The sequence below is a fragment of the Rhipicephalus sanguineus genome, chromosome 9 (genome assembly GCF_013339695.2).
Source record: "Rhipicephalus sanguineus isolate Rsan-2018 chromosome 9, BIME_Rsan_1.4, whole genome shotgun sequence".
NCBI lineage: Eukaryota > Metazoa > Arthropoda > Arachnida > Ixodida > Ixodidae > Rhipicephalus > Rhipicephalus sanguineus.
Window position 1 is genome coordinate 89,159,636 of NC_051184.2, and position 15,586 is coordinate 89,175,221.

The following is a 15,586-nucleotide window of genomic DNA, read 5'->3' on the forward strand; positions in this document are numbered from 1 at the left end:
GAAAAAAAGAAGGAAATGGCTTTCGCCTGTGAGCCAACTCAGTCGGAGGCATAAGGGACCATGTGAGTTTTTCTTTTGTTTTTTTGTAACAATAACCACTCCGCCGGATTTCTATAACAGTGCTTGATGGTGATTATTTACCCATTTCATCATGTCTCCAGTAGAGGCCTTCTTTAGCTACCTACTGTATCTACTAGCTTACTACCACCAGTGCTTGATGTTCATTAATTGCATGTTGTTTTATGGTGGCGTGAAATGGATGAGGGCGGCTAGTATAGGTTATCCACTTTTGTGACAGCTACGATGTCTCCATTCAATCTACACTTTAAGAAAAAATTGTTCTTTGGCTCTTTTCGGTGAGTTATGACTTGCCACGTATATGACTCACTGTAAAGAGGCACGTGATCTCTCTTATTATATTATATTCTCGTTGGAGAGTTGAGAGACTCAAAGGAGAGAGAGTCTTGGACGTGGCCACCGAAAAGAGTCAAATAACTCTTTTTAGAGCGTAGGTCCAATAACTTGAGCTTTCTAATATTTACTTTTTATTCCCTCTGAAATGAAAACGGCTTCAAACCGTCTTTCGAATCCCGCCGGAGGAAACGGTGTCAAGACCATACGAGAGACAACGTGATTTCGTAACAGTCGTTGTTGTTTTCTTTAATTGGCGCGACGTTTCAACATATTATGAGGCGTAACAATTAATGAGAAAGGGGGGCTGGGCAGTTTTCGCGAGGCCCATTGTTGTTGTTTCCCCTTCCCTACATCGCTGATGTCACCCCCCCACAACCCACCCACCCCCTTTCCCCCTCTACCCCCCGTATAGCCAAGGGTGGGCCTCGTCCCCGAAGAATGGCGAGGTCGTGTATGGCACGGCCGACTACTACTCTGGTTGACCGTCTCCTCCTTTTTCGTGCGGATGATGGAATGGCGAGGAGACGCGCCGGCACATCCTCGCCTCAAGGGCTCGAGGAGCCGACCTCGAACTCGCAGCTGCCTCCTGTGAACAGTGTCTTGGCCACGTTGGGCTGCAGGAAGGTGCCTTCTCCGCAGAACACGAACCTGCGGCGGGAACGCGCCAAGAGAAATGTAGCTCAGGCGATATTTTATTTTTTTCTTTCATACACTCTAATAAGCTCTCACAGAGGGCATTACATCAAAACAGCGGTCATTTTCAACACGTCGTAACATATAATCAGGGCAATAAATGGTAATAATATGAATCATAGAGCAGGTAGCGCAAAAAAATACGTCGACACAAGCCAGGAACATAAACACGCGCTCGTCACGTGTTTATGTTCCTGGCTTGTGTCGACGTATTTTTTTGGCGCTACCTCCTCTATGATGCATTCTTACAAACTCGCCCACATATCCGTTCTCATCCGAGCAGGTAATAATATGGGCCACACGTGAATGGTTAAAGCGCCATATGTTCCCCAAAAACCACAGTATAGGCAAATTTTAGACTATTCTAATACTTCTATACAATTACGAGCTTCTTGCAACAATATCAGCAAGGCAATTGCGTCTGTTAACTTGTCCATATATGTTTATTTCGCCTGCCGATAATCATTATTGCTCACGCCACTCCAGTTCACAGGTTCTGCATAGTCAACCAACGCACACCTAAAAACTGCCTTTACAACGTGTAATCATTTATTTGCTGCCGCAGAAGGCTTGTTCCCTTCCATGGTGTAATCACTTGGAATCAATTCCCACTTACAACAATAAACTGCCAGAGACTACAAGTCATCTTCCGAGCTATTTATGTTTGATCGTGAAAGGAAATCTGAGTTACTTACCAGAATTCATGAATGAAACAGCATTATTTTTGTCCTCAATATCACATCACCAATTGGTAATTGACTTGTAAATGAGGGAATCTGTAAATGTATTAGGTTACCTTTGGTTTTGTTTACAGTTTCGTAAGTTCGTTCCTCTGACTTCTTGGACGATGCAATTGATCGTGAACCTGCAACAAGCCTTTTGGCCACCGGTTGAAATATTATATATGCATTTTTTATCCCAAATTAATGAAGCTCATGAATAATAAAGCTCATTCATCGATTGTGTATCTAATGATTCCTGTAAAGAAGATTGTTTTAGCAATTAACACATGTGAAAGAAAACAAACACCAAAATTGTACTCGGAAACTTCTGTGTCAGCGATGCTATTACAAATTTCTGTATTGGTATACCACACGTAAAACCTGGTTGTTCTTGAAATTTCCCATGAAAGTGAATTTATGTGCTGCCTACTGCTCATACCATATCATGGGCGACACAAATTTGATCTTCATTTTATCTATGATTGAGCTGCAAATCATTGTCCTCCAAATATCTCTCGTGTAATATGTTGCACACTGTCCTCAATTCCTATGACATCGAACTAGAAAGCGCTTTCTGAACTTAGTTGTCAAAGATGTGAAGTGAGATACACGTGAACTGCGTGGACACGGTTTAATCCTCTTGTTTACGTGGTCTTCCCAAAAAGTTTAATCACGTGTCATTCACATATTGTTTGTGTTCTTGAAGAGGGCCAACCCACACGTAATGTCGCTTTCAGGTTTTACGTGTGACCTTGTTAACTTAGAATTCGCGTCGATTTGTCTTAATGTGTATTATTGTATTGGTTTCTGTATTATTGTTGCATTTCATGCTTTTGAATTCTTTCCTGTTCTTTTTTTTTGCTTTCTTTTTTTGTTGTGTTTTTTTTTTTTTCGCTTTCGTGTTTCCAATATGCTTTTCTTTCGCTCGCCACTTGCCTGCCCTGTATTCAATCAATACAATATAGCTAGCAGGTCCCCCTGACAGTCTTTACTTCGGGACCTCCTTCTGTAATACTTATGAACTATGTCACTTGTATTTTCATGATGTTTCAATAAACTTCAAACTTTGGGAAGCCCGTCAAGAATAACAGATACGTGTCATCGACGTCACCAGCTGATCATATTCATACGACGTCCCGTTTTCATTTAAGCGTTCATGTAAATTAAAATCATCGTTACCTTAAGAGACATCAGAAGAGGTCAATTCAGTCCATGTATATATACATAGATGATGCTTCCAGTGCCGAGCCGTGCTATCTAAAAATATGCATTGCTTCCGTTTCTGTTTCCTAGAAGTTGAAACGCCAAGTTGAAATTCTGAACATGCCTCGGGATGTTACGGTCGTGAATTAAAAATCTGAACAAAAGCATGCTGGTAGCAGCACATGATTTGTTGGCAGGTGACGAGAAAGAACTTTAATTAATTGCCCAAACACCCTGGACCAAACCTTTGCTGTATTTTCCTTCTATTTGGTCGCTGAACGCTTCTTCATGCGCATGCTTTTGTGCAAAGTAGGGATCCACGGTCTTGTCTTCACCTTTCGGTACCTTTTTCCATTCTCCCCATCCCTTGCAGGGTAGCCAACCCGCCTTTTTCATTTTCTTGTGCTGCCGTCTGCCGTTTTTGTAGGCGCGGGACAACCGGTATTGCCAGAACAAAAGCCTTCCAGATCAAGAGGCCTTTCGCGACTTTTCCTTCAGGGTAAGGGTGCATGCGCCGTGTCATGATGAAAACGACGCACAATGGGCTTAGCCTGGTAGGCATCTCGGCCTTTCGCTTATGCTATTCCCGTGCTGCCTCTCTCTCGCTCTCACTAAAATGCTTCTTTGAAGCATTTTGAATTAGCAGCGGTTCCTGTGGATACGGGCGTACATCCACAAACACGCAGCTTCGAAAACCCCTCCATACCCAATCGAAAATTCTCATATGACACATATGCCTCGTATCCAATAATATCGTACGAACACATATGAATCATACGTGTTCTCGTATGATCATACGAGATTATTGAATATGTGTCATAAGTGTCATATCAGAATTTTCGATAGGGTAGCCTCAGGGTGTCCACATGGCACGCTTACTTCTCTCCGGTGGCGAGGTTGCGCACTTGGATGTAGTCGATCCACAGCCGGGGCGAGTCATATCCTGGCGTGGCAGCACCGGGTTGCTGCTGCTGCTGAGTGTACACCTGGTTCTGGTCCGGGTAGAACACCTGGTCCGGCCTCCACTCCAGGTCCAGCCGGATGATGCGGCCCAGGTCTCCGGCGGTCACCAGGAACTCGGACTTCTTTCCCGAGCTGAAGTCGTCGTACTTCCTGCAAAACCGTTTCGTCGGTGCACGGGACCAAGCTTCAGTTTGAGCGCATTTCTTGCTATCGCTGTACTCTGCCCGTGCACTCATAAATCCATGTATTTTTTACGTATTTCAAAAATAAGAACTCGCGGTGTTCTTTACACATTCGGCTAAGCCGAGTCGGAGGTGTACGCTATCATCATCATCATTTTCTTCATCGTAGCTTGAGACGTCACGCGAATATTTGTGGCGCACGCCGCATTTTCAAGGCCAGCGCGCACAGCGTCCGGCAAGACGCCGTCTCGCCGCTAATTAAGGACAGGCTCGTAAATCGACTAGACCCTTGACCAGGCACGGCGAGCCGCAATTGCCAGCGGCGCTCCGAACGAGGGGCTCCACCCACAGTAACCAGGTAGCCTTATGCTTATTAATTAAAGCTGTTTCTCTCTGTCTCTCTTTCAGAGCCAGCGTCTTTGTTGACGCTATGGCTGATGATTATTATGAATTATAGTGTGCCCTTTGTTATGGGTCGGCAGCTATGAACCACCTACTGGTTATGCAATTCACACACAAGCCAGCTGGAAGAGGCCATCCTGGCCTTCCTCCTGCGAGAGACAAATCCAGCCAATGATGATAGTAAAAAAGAAGCACAGAAGGAAAAGTAACAGGAAGAGGTGGAGTTTAAGTATATGATAATGATGATGATGTAAATGCATCGCACGTAGGTTCATGCTTGTGTGTGGTGTATAGCTTTGACAGCAGTACTATCTGCGGTGTGAGGAACAAGTGTGGGCAGCACTGCTCGCACCTGATAACAACGTTGGCGAGTGACGCCTCAGGTCTAGATCCCTGCAGGTGGACGTAGAGGTTGCCCCTGTTCCCGTGCTGCTTGCGAGTCTCCTCCGTGCTGGAGACGCCGATCTGCACGTGGTACTGGTTACCTGCGTCATGAGTCGTGGCAGAGAAAAAGCATTAAAGGGATGCTAAAGGCAAATAAGATTTTATGTCAAAGCGAACGCTGAATGCTTGAGAACGTCTAAAACGTCATATTGTACACAACAGCGACTTAGTAACCGAGAAATTAAGGCAATCGTGGGACACTGTTCGCGCCACCAGTGGAACATTCTAGAACACCGATCCTGATCACCTAGTGAGGCCTCAGTACAAATAATCACAAATACTTAAACTACCCATGACATGAAATTGCAGTGCATTTAAGACGGAACAAAATGCAACTTGAGCATTTGAGTATTTTTATGTAGAATATTAATGAGAATATTATTATAATGAGAATATTATGTAGAATATTATTAAAGAGTGTTCCACACTCGCTGCCATGGCTGCGATCGGCGCTAACTAACACTCCTAAGTTGAAATGCGCATATATACCCCATAAAGTGGACGAGAGGATGACCGCCGCCGTAGCTCAGCGGTAGAGCATCGGACGCGTTATTCGAAGGTCGCAGGTTCGGTCCCTGCAGGCGGCAAGTTATGTTTTCTTCCGCTTTGATTTACATTTATATTCTAATTGCTGGAAATAACACCCCCTATACTGTCTTTGGCATTATTGTCTGTTAGTTCTCATTAATATCGTGTCTAACAAAGAAAAACGAGCCATTAAAAGTCATCTTCTTTCCTTCATTTTTATGCAGAAAAGAACCTCTTGACGCTACCCTTCAGAACGACACAAGTTCCGTTTTTGCCGGGATGTACTCCGCTAACGCATGTCGCACCGATGCACTGAAGCGGCAACTTTCGGGCAATGAGGGCATGACGAATGCTATGTTAGAAGGCCGTTCTTGGAGGCGAGCGGTTTGAAATGCGTTAACGGTGTGCGGACAAATAAAACGTGATTTTCCTTCAAACTGAGCATTTACTTGGCATGAAACAGGCACTACAAAGTCTATCCGAATGTTATTTCAGCAATCCATGTCGACGTAACATTTGCCTTTAGTGCCCCTTTAAGACAATCTTTTGTGCAGTAGGGTTTCTAGAATTATTGTTTCACTTTTCATCGTTATATGGAGCTTTCACGTTGGAAGCATATTATGCATGTTTATATTATGTGTAAGTCTTTGTTCAAAACCGAAGCTGGAATCGCTGTCGGTAATAGTCTTACGCTGCCACGTCGACCCGTTGAGCGATATCCGATATGGGCTTGAGCGAATTCGCAGCGTGGAAAGAAATACGAAGATATTTGATTTGTGCACGAACGAAAGAAGGGTAATGACTCGAAGGCTCGTTTACTTGTTAGACACAAGGTCACGAAAACTAACAGACAATGAAATCAAGGCAAATACAGGGGACATTATTTGTAGTATTTAACTACAGTGTAGTAATTATGACATAATAATTATAACATGTGGACGCTACAGAGGCATTCCATTTCCGGGCACAGTGGCTACCTTTTCGTTTGATCTTAATATGGAAATCATTTGGTGTTGGTGACGCTTAGGTCAGCGTGGTGTAAGCATGCCCGATCGCCCCTAGTGAGGCCACATAGCACGCGCACCTCGCACGGCAAGTATACTCACGGCAGTATGGCGTGCCGGAGGACGTCGTGAGGAACATGCGCACACTTCGGCTCTCGTCGGCGAAGCGACGCCAGTCGACGGCCCGGTAGCCCATGGGCGCACACTGCATGCCGTCGGCGCCGCAGCCAGAGCCGCAAGCACCGATCGTGAAGTTCTCGTAGTTGTCGCAGGCGAAACCGTAGAAGGGACAGTCGCTGTTCACGGACTCTGTGAAGTACTGCTGCGAGCGCTGGTCGTTGCACGTCACGTAGCGCCTCACACCTGTCGGTCACACGGGGTGGGTAAGGAAGGTGTGTTGGAAGGGGCAGGTAAAGCGGTTTGTTTTTCGCCAAGGAGGGGCGGGACGGGAATTTGGTGCATTGGGGGTGGGTGTAGGTGGGACGTCACAATAGGACACGCGGTAGGACACACGGGTAGGCAAACATCGGTGCGTGGGCGGGTTGGGTTGTGTGGGCGTGGCGTGGTGCACAGTGGTGAAACAGAAGAGGTGCGGGAGGGGGGAAACGGGAGAAAGAGGGAGGTGAACAGGTGGTACAAGACAACAGGGAGTGACAACAGAGTGACACAGGGCACGTAGATAGGTGTTAAGCGATCGAAAGCGTTAATTGTGGAAAGGCCATAAGTTCGGAAGTGTTGAGAGGAACGTCCCAAGAGTCGGAGCGCGTTGGAAGGACATGGTAAAAGTGGGGAATCGGATGTCGGAAACGACATGAAAGTGTGGTTGCGACAGAACGGACGTGGTCAACAGAAGATGTGGCAGGCAAACGAAAGAAGAAATAAACAAAAGTAACGCGGTTTATGGTGAGGCAGATTGAGAAGGTCGATGGGGACAAGAGGGCCGTCAAGGACCCGTGAACATATGGTGAAGACGAAGGTGACAGAACAGGGAAAACGGGTTTTACGACAGTGTGGAAGGCGGCGCGAAGATTGCGTGGATGCATGCAGAGCGTGCGATGCAGGTAGGAGAGCAAACATGGCGCAGGACATGTGCAAGAGCGTGCGCAGTCAGGGCAGTGCAATGCATGTGGAGTGTAACAAAGGACATGGTTAGGGAGACGTAATGGAAGTGAGATGGGAGCCGTGGGAAGAGTAGGGAGGAGAGAGAAAGAGAAATACAACACCGGGTGCTCCATATTATATGGCTTCGCTGTGTGCATAGTGGCATTGTTAGGTACTCAATAAGCAAGAACGGATGAACTTCTCACGGCACAGATGCTTCCGGTTGTGGCTTCATGTGAGGCGAACCGTTCGTTGATCCTTCGGAGAACTTGCGTCATGGGCGAATGAGAGCATTGCAAGTAAACCAGTCACGTTAGTTGGTATTACAACCGAGCTCTCCCTTAGAAAGCTGACTGACAGGCCTAGCGATGTCGTGCTGGTGTCGCGACCAACGCGACAGCGTTCTACATCCGTCCTATAATGCGAGGTATACAGTACGAAGCTTCGTAGTAGCCGAAGCGAAATCATTCTTGTGTGACTTTTGTTGAAAACCCTGCTAGACACGCCCATTAGTGCCTGTCGGAATGGAGGTCTTCCTTATGACATGTACTTCCATTGGTTTCTAACTTTGACAATATTCTTTAAACTATCTCTATACAACTCCAAAATGCTGTCTATTGAATGTTTTGAAAATTTTGTCGAAGTTACAGCTCTTATAGAGCTTTTACGTCTGGGTGATGCCCTTATGTTCTTGAGCATTACTTGAGGTCAAAGCTATTCCATGCTCATCGCATCTATGACATCATTGCTTTTCCTCTGTTCACTTCACCTATGCTTAGCTCTCGACGACTCCAATTTAAACTGCTCGTCATATTTCAAAGTTAAAAGAAAGATAGACTATTTTGGCAAAGGAGGAATGCCCCATCATGTGCCGCGAACATTTCACTGGATCCTGATTCAGAAAACAGATGAGTACTTCATTTTCCTTCTTGCAGTGTTGTGGCTGTGAGGGTTAAACAAGTTCATCATTCACTCCACACAATAAAACATCAGGTTCCGCGTCACGTCTAACTCAGAGTGCACCCCGTCCGTGCCTTCTACCGAGTACGAGTTATCAGCTTTGATTGCCAGCAAACCAGTTCAAAGATTTACCGAAAAAAAGCAATGGAGGCTTCCGGGCAACCAAAAGGTAACGTCGATACGACCGTTTGGAACAGTGAACCATTGTCTCGTCCGTGCACAGACGAGAGGACCGTGCATTCTGAGCGTGAGTGCGTGCGTGAGTAGAGAGCAGGCGTAAGCAGAAGCAGTGGCAGCCTACCGTAGACCCAACCGTCGTGCCTGAGGAACTCCTGACCTGGTTCTTGGCAGTCCAGGGGAAGGCCGCCGTTCGGGTAGAAGTCCAGGTGGCCGTAGTCCTGAACCGTCGGCCGGCCTGCGAAAACGAAAAGAAATATTGACAGTGTTTGAATACGTGCGCAGTGTGATTGCTGCTCGCATTACGGTTGGAGAAAAAAAAAGTCAAAGCTTTCGCCGCAAGGGCACCGCAATGAATGTGATTGCAAAAAGTTGGAATGGTATAGACTCTTTCACGTATGGGTTTCAGTGCCACTATATTGCCGTCGTCACTGGCACATACGTACTTCGGATGAAGCCATACTTGCAGTGACTAACTGCGCAGTTTTTTTTTTTACCTTGCTTTCTGGACGTCTAACATCGGGGCGATGTTTCTTTTTAAAGGGGGAATAATACCGCGCGTATGTGCCAGTGACGACGGCAACGAAGCAGCGCGAGTGTTTTTGGCCCATCGCGGGGACGAAGAAGACGTTGCAGTTTTCTATGAATGATAAAGCGTGTTTGCCTGTCGTTCTCCGTGTCCTCGTTGATCCCACGTCGTCACAATATTGAGCTGTGAACCTTGCCATTTTGTATCTTTGCCCCGCCACGGTGGTCTAGTGGTTATGGCGCTCGACTGCTGACCCGAAGGTCGCGGGATCATATCCCGGCCACGGCGGCTGCATTTTCGATGGAGGCGAAAATGTTTGAGGCTTGTGTACTTAGATTTAGGTGCACGTTAAAGAACCCCAGGTGGTCGAAATTTCCGGAGCCCTCTACTACGGCGTCTCTCATAATCATATCGTGGTTTTGGGACGTTAAGCCCCATATATTATTATTATATTACATTTTGTATCTTTGACAACTAACTATACTGCAGCCGGTAGACGCATACGCATGAAAACGGTTCGATTCGTGCTATCGACGTTTCATGATCTTATCAATTCACATCGCGGTATACAACAATAAGAAAGCATTCTTTTAACAGCCCAAGGTGGCGGCGGCCATATGTCTCACGTAAAATGGATCTTAAGCTGGCAGCTCACTCTTTTAAGACCCACGGCGGTGGTCTAGGGGTTATACGACCAGCGGGACTGCGACCAACGTCGCGGTGGCTTCGGCACTTCTGGAACGGTAGAGCCCCTCGCCTATTCTTTACTCGAGTGCGCCGCACGTCTTTGATAGAGTCACATATGCCATGGCTCGCGCGCGGTGACGCCTGCTAAAACCGAATTGGGCAAGGTGCGCTGTGTTTTGCGATAAAATCTTTCCGTCGACGATTGGAGACTCGCATGTTAGATATACGTACTTCGCCAGCGCTTATTCCTGTGAGTAGTACATTACATTGTCTACTAGCGTGCTAGATGCCCCGCATTTTTCTACCATTCACAAGTCTTCAGGCAAGAATAGCGTGGTGACTTTTCTGTCGTATGCAAAAAAAAACGTTATAAAGAGCAAGCAGCAAGTAATCCTTATTTCTGCATCGCTTCAACTAATTACAGTAAAACCTCGGTGATACGATCACGGCTCGCACGAATTTCGTGGTGATACGAATTGTTCTGTGGTCCCGGACAGGGCCCCTTAGCCTGCAATGTAGTGGATTACGGTTGTTTCGAATCGATTTTTACCCGGTGACGTTTGATACGAATGTACGCTAGCGTCCAGGTACGAAGAGGGGCTGCCCGCGCTGTCGCGAAAGACGCGGCAGTCGCGGTCGGTGCGGGCATGTGCGCTGCGCAACCGTCAACGGTACGTCGTTGCCTCAGAGATTGTGCGCGCGAACCTTGGAGGCCTTTATGCGCCTTCGCGTTTAGATTACAGGTGGCCTTGACGTCGCGTTTGTTGCTGATGCTGATGATGTTGTCTTAGTTGCGAACAGTCAAGATGATATACAGCGACTGGCAGATATATGCGGAAGGGAATGTGAGGCTCTAGGACTAGGATTTAGTGCATCAAAATGTGGATTGATGGTATTCAATGATCACGAAGACCATGCGGTCTTCATACACGGCCAAAAAATGCCGAGGGTAAGCGAGTACAAGTACATCGGAGTATGGGTAAATGAGGGGGATAGATATATGGAGGTACAAGAGAAAGCATCGGTAGCAAAGGGAAAGAGGAATGCTGCAATTATGAAGCACGGAGCTTTATGGGGATACAATAGGTACGAGGTGCTTCGAGGGCTGTGGAAGGGTGTGATGGTCCCGGGGCTTACATTTGGGAACTCAGTGGTGTGCACGAAGTCAGAGGTGCAATCGGGAATGGATGTAAATCAAAGGACGGTGGGCCGCCTCGCGTTGGGCGCTCACGGGAAGACGACAAATGAGGCTGTAAAGGCTGATATGGGATGGACAGGTTTTGAAGAGAGGGAAGCTCAGAGCAAAATGAGATTCGAAGAGAAGCTGAGGAAAAAGAAGAAGAGTAGATGGGCAGAGAAGGTTTTCAGCTATTTGTATAGAAAAAGCGTTGACACGAAAGGGAGAAACAGAACTAGGAGGCTAACCAGTAAATATACGGCTAGCACTGTGGGCGATATGGCAACAAGGAGCATTAAGCGGAAGGTCAGAGAGGCGGAGAGGACTTATTAGAGGCGAAGCTCTTTAAGGCGGCACCCGTTCGTCCCTCGTAGTAGTGCGTAACCAGTCGTAACGCTAGTACCAGATCTTCACCTCCAAGGTGGTGCCGGTGGGAGATTTTTCCTGTGCGTTGTTGAACAATAAAAAATTCGCAGCGTGCGCGTTAACTAAAAGCCGAATTCTTCTGTCTCTCATTCCCCATTAGCAGCCATTGGCATGTTCCAGTAGGAAACGTTAATAATAATAATATATCTAGGGTTTAACGTCCCAAAACCACGATATGATTATGAGAGACGCCGTAGTGGAGGGCTCCGGAAATTTCGACCACCTGGGGTTCTTTAACGTGCACCTAAATCTAAGTACACGGGCCTCAAACATTATCGCCTCCATCGAAAATGCAGCCGCCGCGGCCGGGATTCGATCCCGCGACCTTCGGGCAGTAGGAAACGTTAGTAGAAGTAGAAGTGTAAGTGTTAGCTAAAAGCCGACTTCTTCTGTCTCTCATTCCCATTAGCAGCCATTGTTTACCTCCAAGGTAGTGTCTGGTGAGATTTCTCCTGTGCGTGATTAAACAATAAAAATTTTGTTCAAAACGCCGTTGATTGATGAAATAAACCAACGAAAGACGCCAGATGTTTTCTAAAAGCAAAACGAAAGAACGCCAGATGTTTCTAAAGCAATACGAAAAAAAAACCCCAGGCCTGCGCTGAAACAGCAGCGCAGTCACAGCGAAAGCTGGAAGAGCGGCGTTTCTAAAGCACCGTTGTAAGCTCTCCTGGGGCTACTAATACAAGTACACTAGCAAGGTACCCACTACGCCATAAATCACAATTTTTGTGAAGTTAGGAAGCACCTACTAAGCCATTATCCGTCATTCTGCGGAGAAGCGAGGCACCAGCTACACGTTTGTAAGCATTATGTGCACTTTGTTGACGCGACGACTGATGACGATGAAGAATTATGGCTCAAACCTTTGTAATGGGTAGGAAGCTTTAAACGGCCCACCAGTTATGTAGTTTGCATTAGGTGACGCCCGGTCGCTATGTCCCTCTCCCGCCATACTGTATAACATACGTTGACGTGGGAGAGAGAGAGGGGGGGGGGCGAAGAAATTTACTGAGACCCCGAGAAAATGGATCATGCGCTTATGGGCTTCACTGGCAACTAATACAAGTGCACTTGCGAGGAACCCACTATGCTATAAATCATTGCAATTTTTGAGAAGTAGGAAAGCAGGCATTATGCCATTTTTCTTCATTCTACGGAGAGCCGTGGTACCTGCTAAATTCATGTAAGGCATTATGCGCACTTTGTTAATGCTGTGCCTGATGACGATGAAGAATTATGGCGGAGCCCTTTGTAATGGGTTGGAAGCATTCAACAACCTTCTCGTTGCGCAATTCGCATTGTGTGACGCCTCATTACAGAATTCGCGTTGTGCGACGCTTGGTGCTTATTTTACTCTTCTACCACGCTATATTGCATATGCTAATGTGGTTCCTTCCCGACATGAAGCCTGTATAGGACCTTTTTGCAAAACAGTTTCAAGCACTGGCATGGCTCATAGGTTGAATACTGGGCTCCCACGCAGAGGGTCCAGGTTCGAACCTCGTTCCATCCTGGAATCTTTTCTTATTTCGTTTTTTTTTTCTTATTTCGAGTGATAGTGGTTACGGACACCAGCGGCGGCGGCGGCGGCGGCGGCGGACAACTACGGCGCCAAAAACGGCCGGTGAAATGATCTCATAACAGCTTTCGCTGTAAAACGAAATAAGGAGGGAAAGGTTTTATGATAATTCAAGGGGAAGCGCTTTACTGTTTGAAGCAAGGTCGGGCTGCCTTAGAACGCGTAGTTATAAAGCGAGATTCAGTAACGAAGAAGAACAATGTACATGCTGCGGAGGAACTAAGTAAACGATGGAACATGTACTGATTGAATGTGGCGATATTCACCCAGGTATACGTGTGGGCACGAGTCTACAGGAAGCCTTGGGTTTTAGGGAAAACAATGGAAAGCTGAACACGTCCGCGATAGAAATAAGAGACGGTTAGAGTATTGGTGGCAGAAAAGTAGAAATAAAGTAAAAAAATAAATATTGGGGAAAATAAGGTCATTCTGCCTTAAGAGGCAGAGAGATGGACCGTGATTTTATATTTTTTTTGGCATAATAACATAGATTTAATCAATGTAGATAAGGTATTAGGCCAACATGAAACAAGGAAGTTTTTCTTGTTTTTTTTTTCGTTTTCCTTCGAGCCTGGTGGCAGACATGTCACCGCACCGTTATAAAGGGGACGCACATAGCATCCATCCATCCATTTTCTTTTATTTCCATCGCGCTGACGCGTGCTGCCGTGCTCGAGGCAGCAGCGTCTTTGTACTGTGTTAACAAGTGACTGTCGCGTCGATGCAAGCCATGTCCTCGCAATCAGACGTTCTATGAAACAAGACTGAAACTTGGGCTGCGGGTTCATCGTGAAGTCCCAAGAAAGGTGGACGAAGGCCCCAAGAGACGAAGCGGACGGTCATGCCGAAGAAGCTAGGCCTCGCAGCTAGGCTAGGCCTCGCAGCTAGGCTAGGCCCTCGCAGCAAACCTCCCGATTGTGTGGGCACGGCTGTAAATCTCCCAAAAAACACCCTCAACACCATCGCGATAAGAAGGTAACAGCAACAAAGGACAGCGGTTCTAAACTTTTCTGACCTTCATCTATCGCGTGCAAAGCGCTTCTTAAGGTCAGTTTTGCCGCAATACTATAATGTTATGCAGAAAAGCGTAGTAAAATTAGGAAGGGGCTAATAGCGGTCACGGGTCACAACACATCTGGTTCATTGATTACACACGCACGCACGCACCGTACATTTACGAGAACAAGTATGATCGTTGACGTCAAGAAACTTTCCTGGCAATCATTTAGAGCTGTTCATGACATCGGTGCGGCCCTGCGAAACACTAAATCAAAACGTATGCCAACTTTCTTTTGTCGCATACTAATTTTCCACGTTTTCTGGTGATACGAATTTTGTATGATACTAATATTTGTGGTAACCCGTGATATTCGTGTCACCGCGGTTTTACTGTAGGAGACCTTATCTAGTAGGTGAAGGCTCGTCTCGTGTAACTTAGTTTTCCTCGCAATTAACCACCCATCACCCTTGTGGCGAGCTTTAGCAAGAAGTAATGACACGTTGACGCGCGAAATTTTAGAAGTCATGGCCATCGATCAGTGTGGACAATCATGCACCGGTACACCATCCATACTACTAACGGAAAAAGAAAAAAAGATTCATGCGCAGAAATAAACAGTCTTATAATCATTGAGCAACGCATTCGCTAAGAACTGGCCTATATATGAATGAAAGTTTTCGATAAACGTTCAGTTGCTAGTCCAGCGGTGTGTCGTACGTCTTTGTCCTCGTAGTTGACTGGAACCTCCTTTCTACGTGTCACCAACGAGCTCCGGCAAACACAATTCTCAGTTACCCTTGTGATCTGAGCCAAGTAGTCCGCTTTAAAACACAGTTTCGCCGCAAGGGCGAAGCAACGATGAACGCGATTGTTGCAAATTAGAATGTTATACGAAGTGAGGCAAGTAGCTAACCCCCTTTAGTATCCAACCTAGCGTAAGGAAACGCGGCCGCTGCAGCGAGCGAAGCGACCTTCGTGCCGTATATCGCTCTATCACAAACAGAGCAATCAGAAAAGCACGCACAAAGGTATGAGCCGTCTGCTGCTCTCTGTCAAGATAGGCGGATGGATAGCACGGTTTCATTTGACGCACTTTCTCATGTAGCAATCGTCTTCGAGCATCGAAATCAGATGCACTTGGAGGGACAGGAACAGAAATAACGATTCGAATGCAACATAACTGATGAAGGAAAGATAGCCAAACATGTACAGCGGATCAATACCAACTCGCCCCAAACGTAATCGCACATAAAATGGCTAAAAATGGCTTTCCAGCGTTGTTAACACGATAATAAGCATCGACTGCACGCTGTAATGCCTTACTGGAAGATGTAAATATTCAGTGTTCTGTAAATTCAACCTTCATCTCTCAGCTCCTCAGTTGCGAGCGAT

The 15,586-nt window shown here is 46.5% G+C and overlaps 1 protein-coding gene across 2 annotated transcripts in view; it reads right to left on the reverse strand.

Moving 5' to 3' along the window:
* Nucleotides 1–631: 631 nt before the first annotated feature.
* Nucleotides 632–15,586, reverse strand: part of LOC119405991 (pancreatic lipase-related protein 2) — a 118,979-nt gene continuing 104,024 nt past the window's right edge. The window contains exons 6-10 of one of the 2 annotated variants that reach the window (XM_037672812.2): nucleotides 8,918–9,031; nucleotides 6,658–6,918; nucleotides 4,932–5,064; nucleotides 3,912–4,145; nucleotides 632–1,062 (exon numbers count right to left, since the gene is read on the reverse strand). In XM_037672812.2, coding sequence (XP_037528740.1) covers nucleotides 960–1,062; nucleotides 3,912–4,145; nucleotides 4,932–5,064; nucleotides 6,658–6,918; nucleotides 8,918–9,031 — 845 coding nt within the window. In that variant the 3' untranslated portion in view covers nucleotides 632–959. The remainder of the gene's footprint in view (nucleotides 1,063–3,911; nucleotides 4,146–4,931; nucleotides 5,065–6,657; nucleotides 6,919–8,917; nucleotides 9,032–15,586) is intronic. The other variant, XM_037672813.2, reaches the window with a different exon arrangement.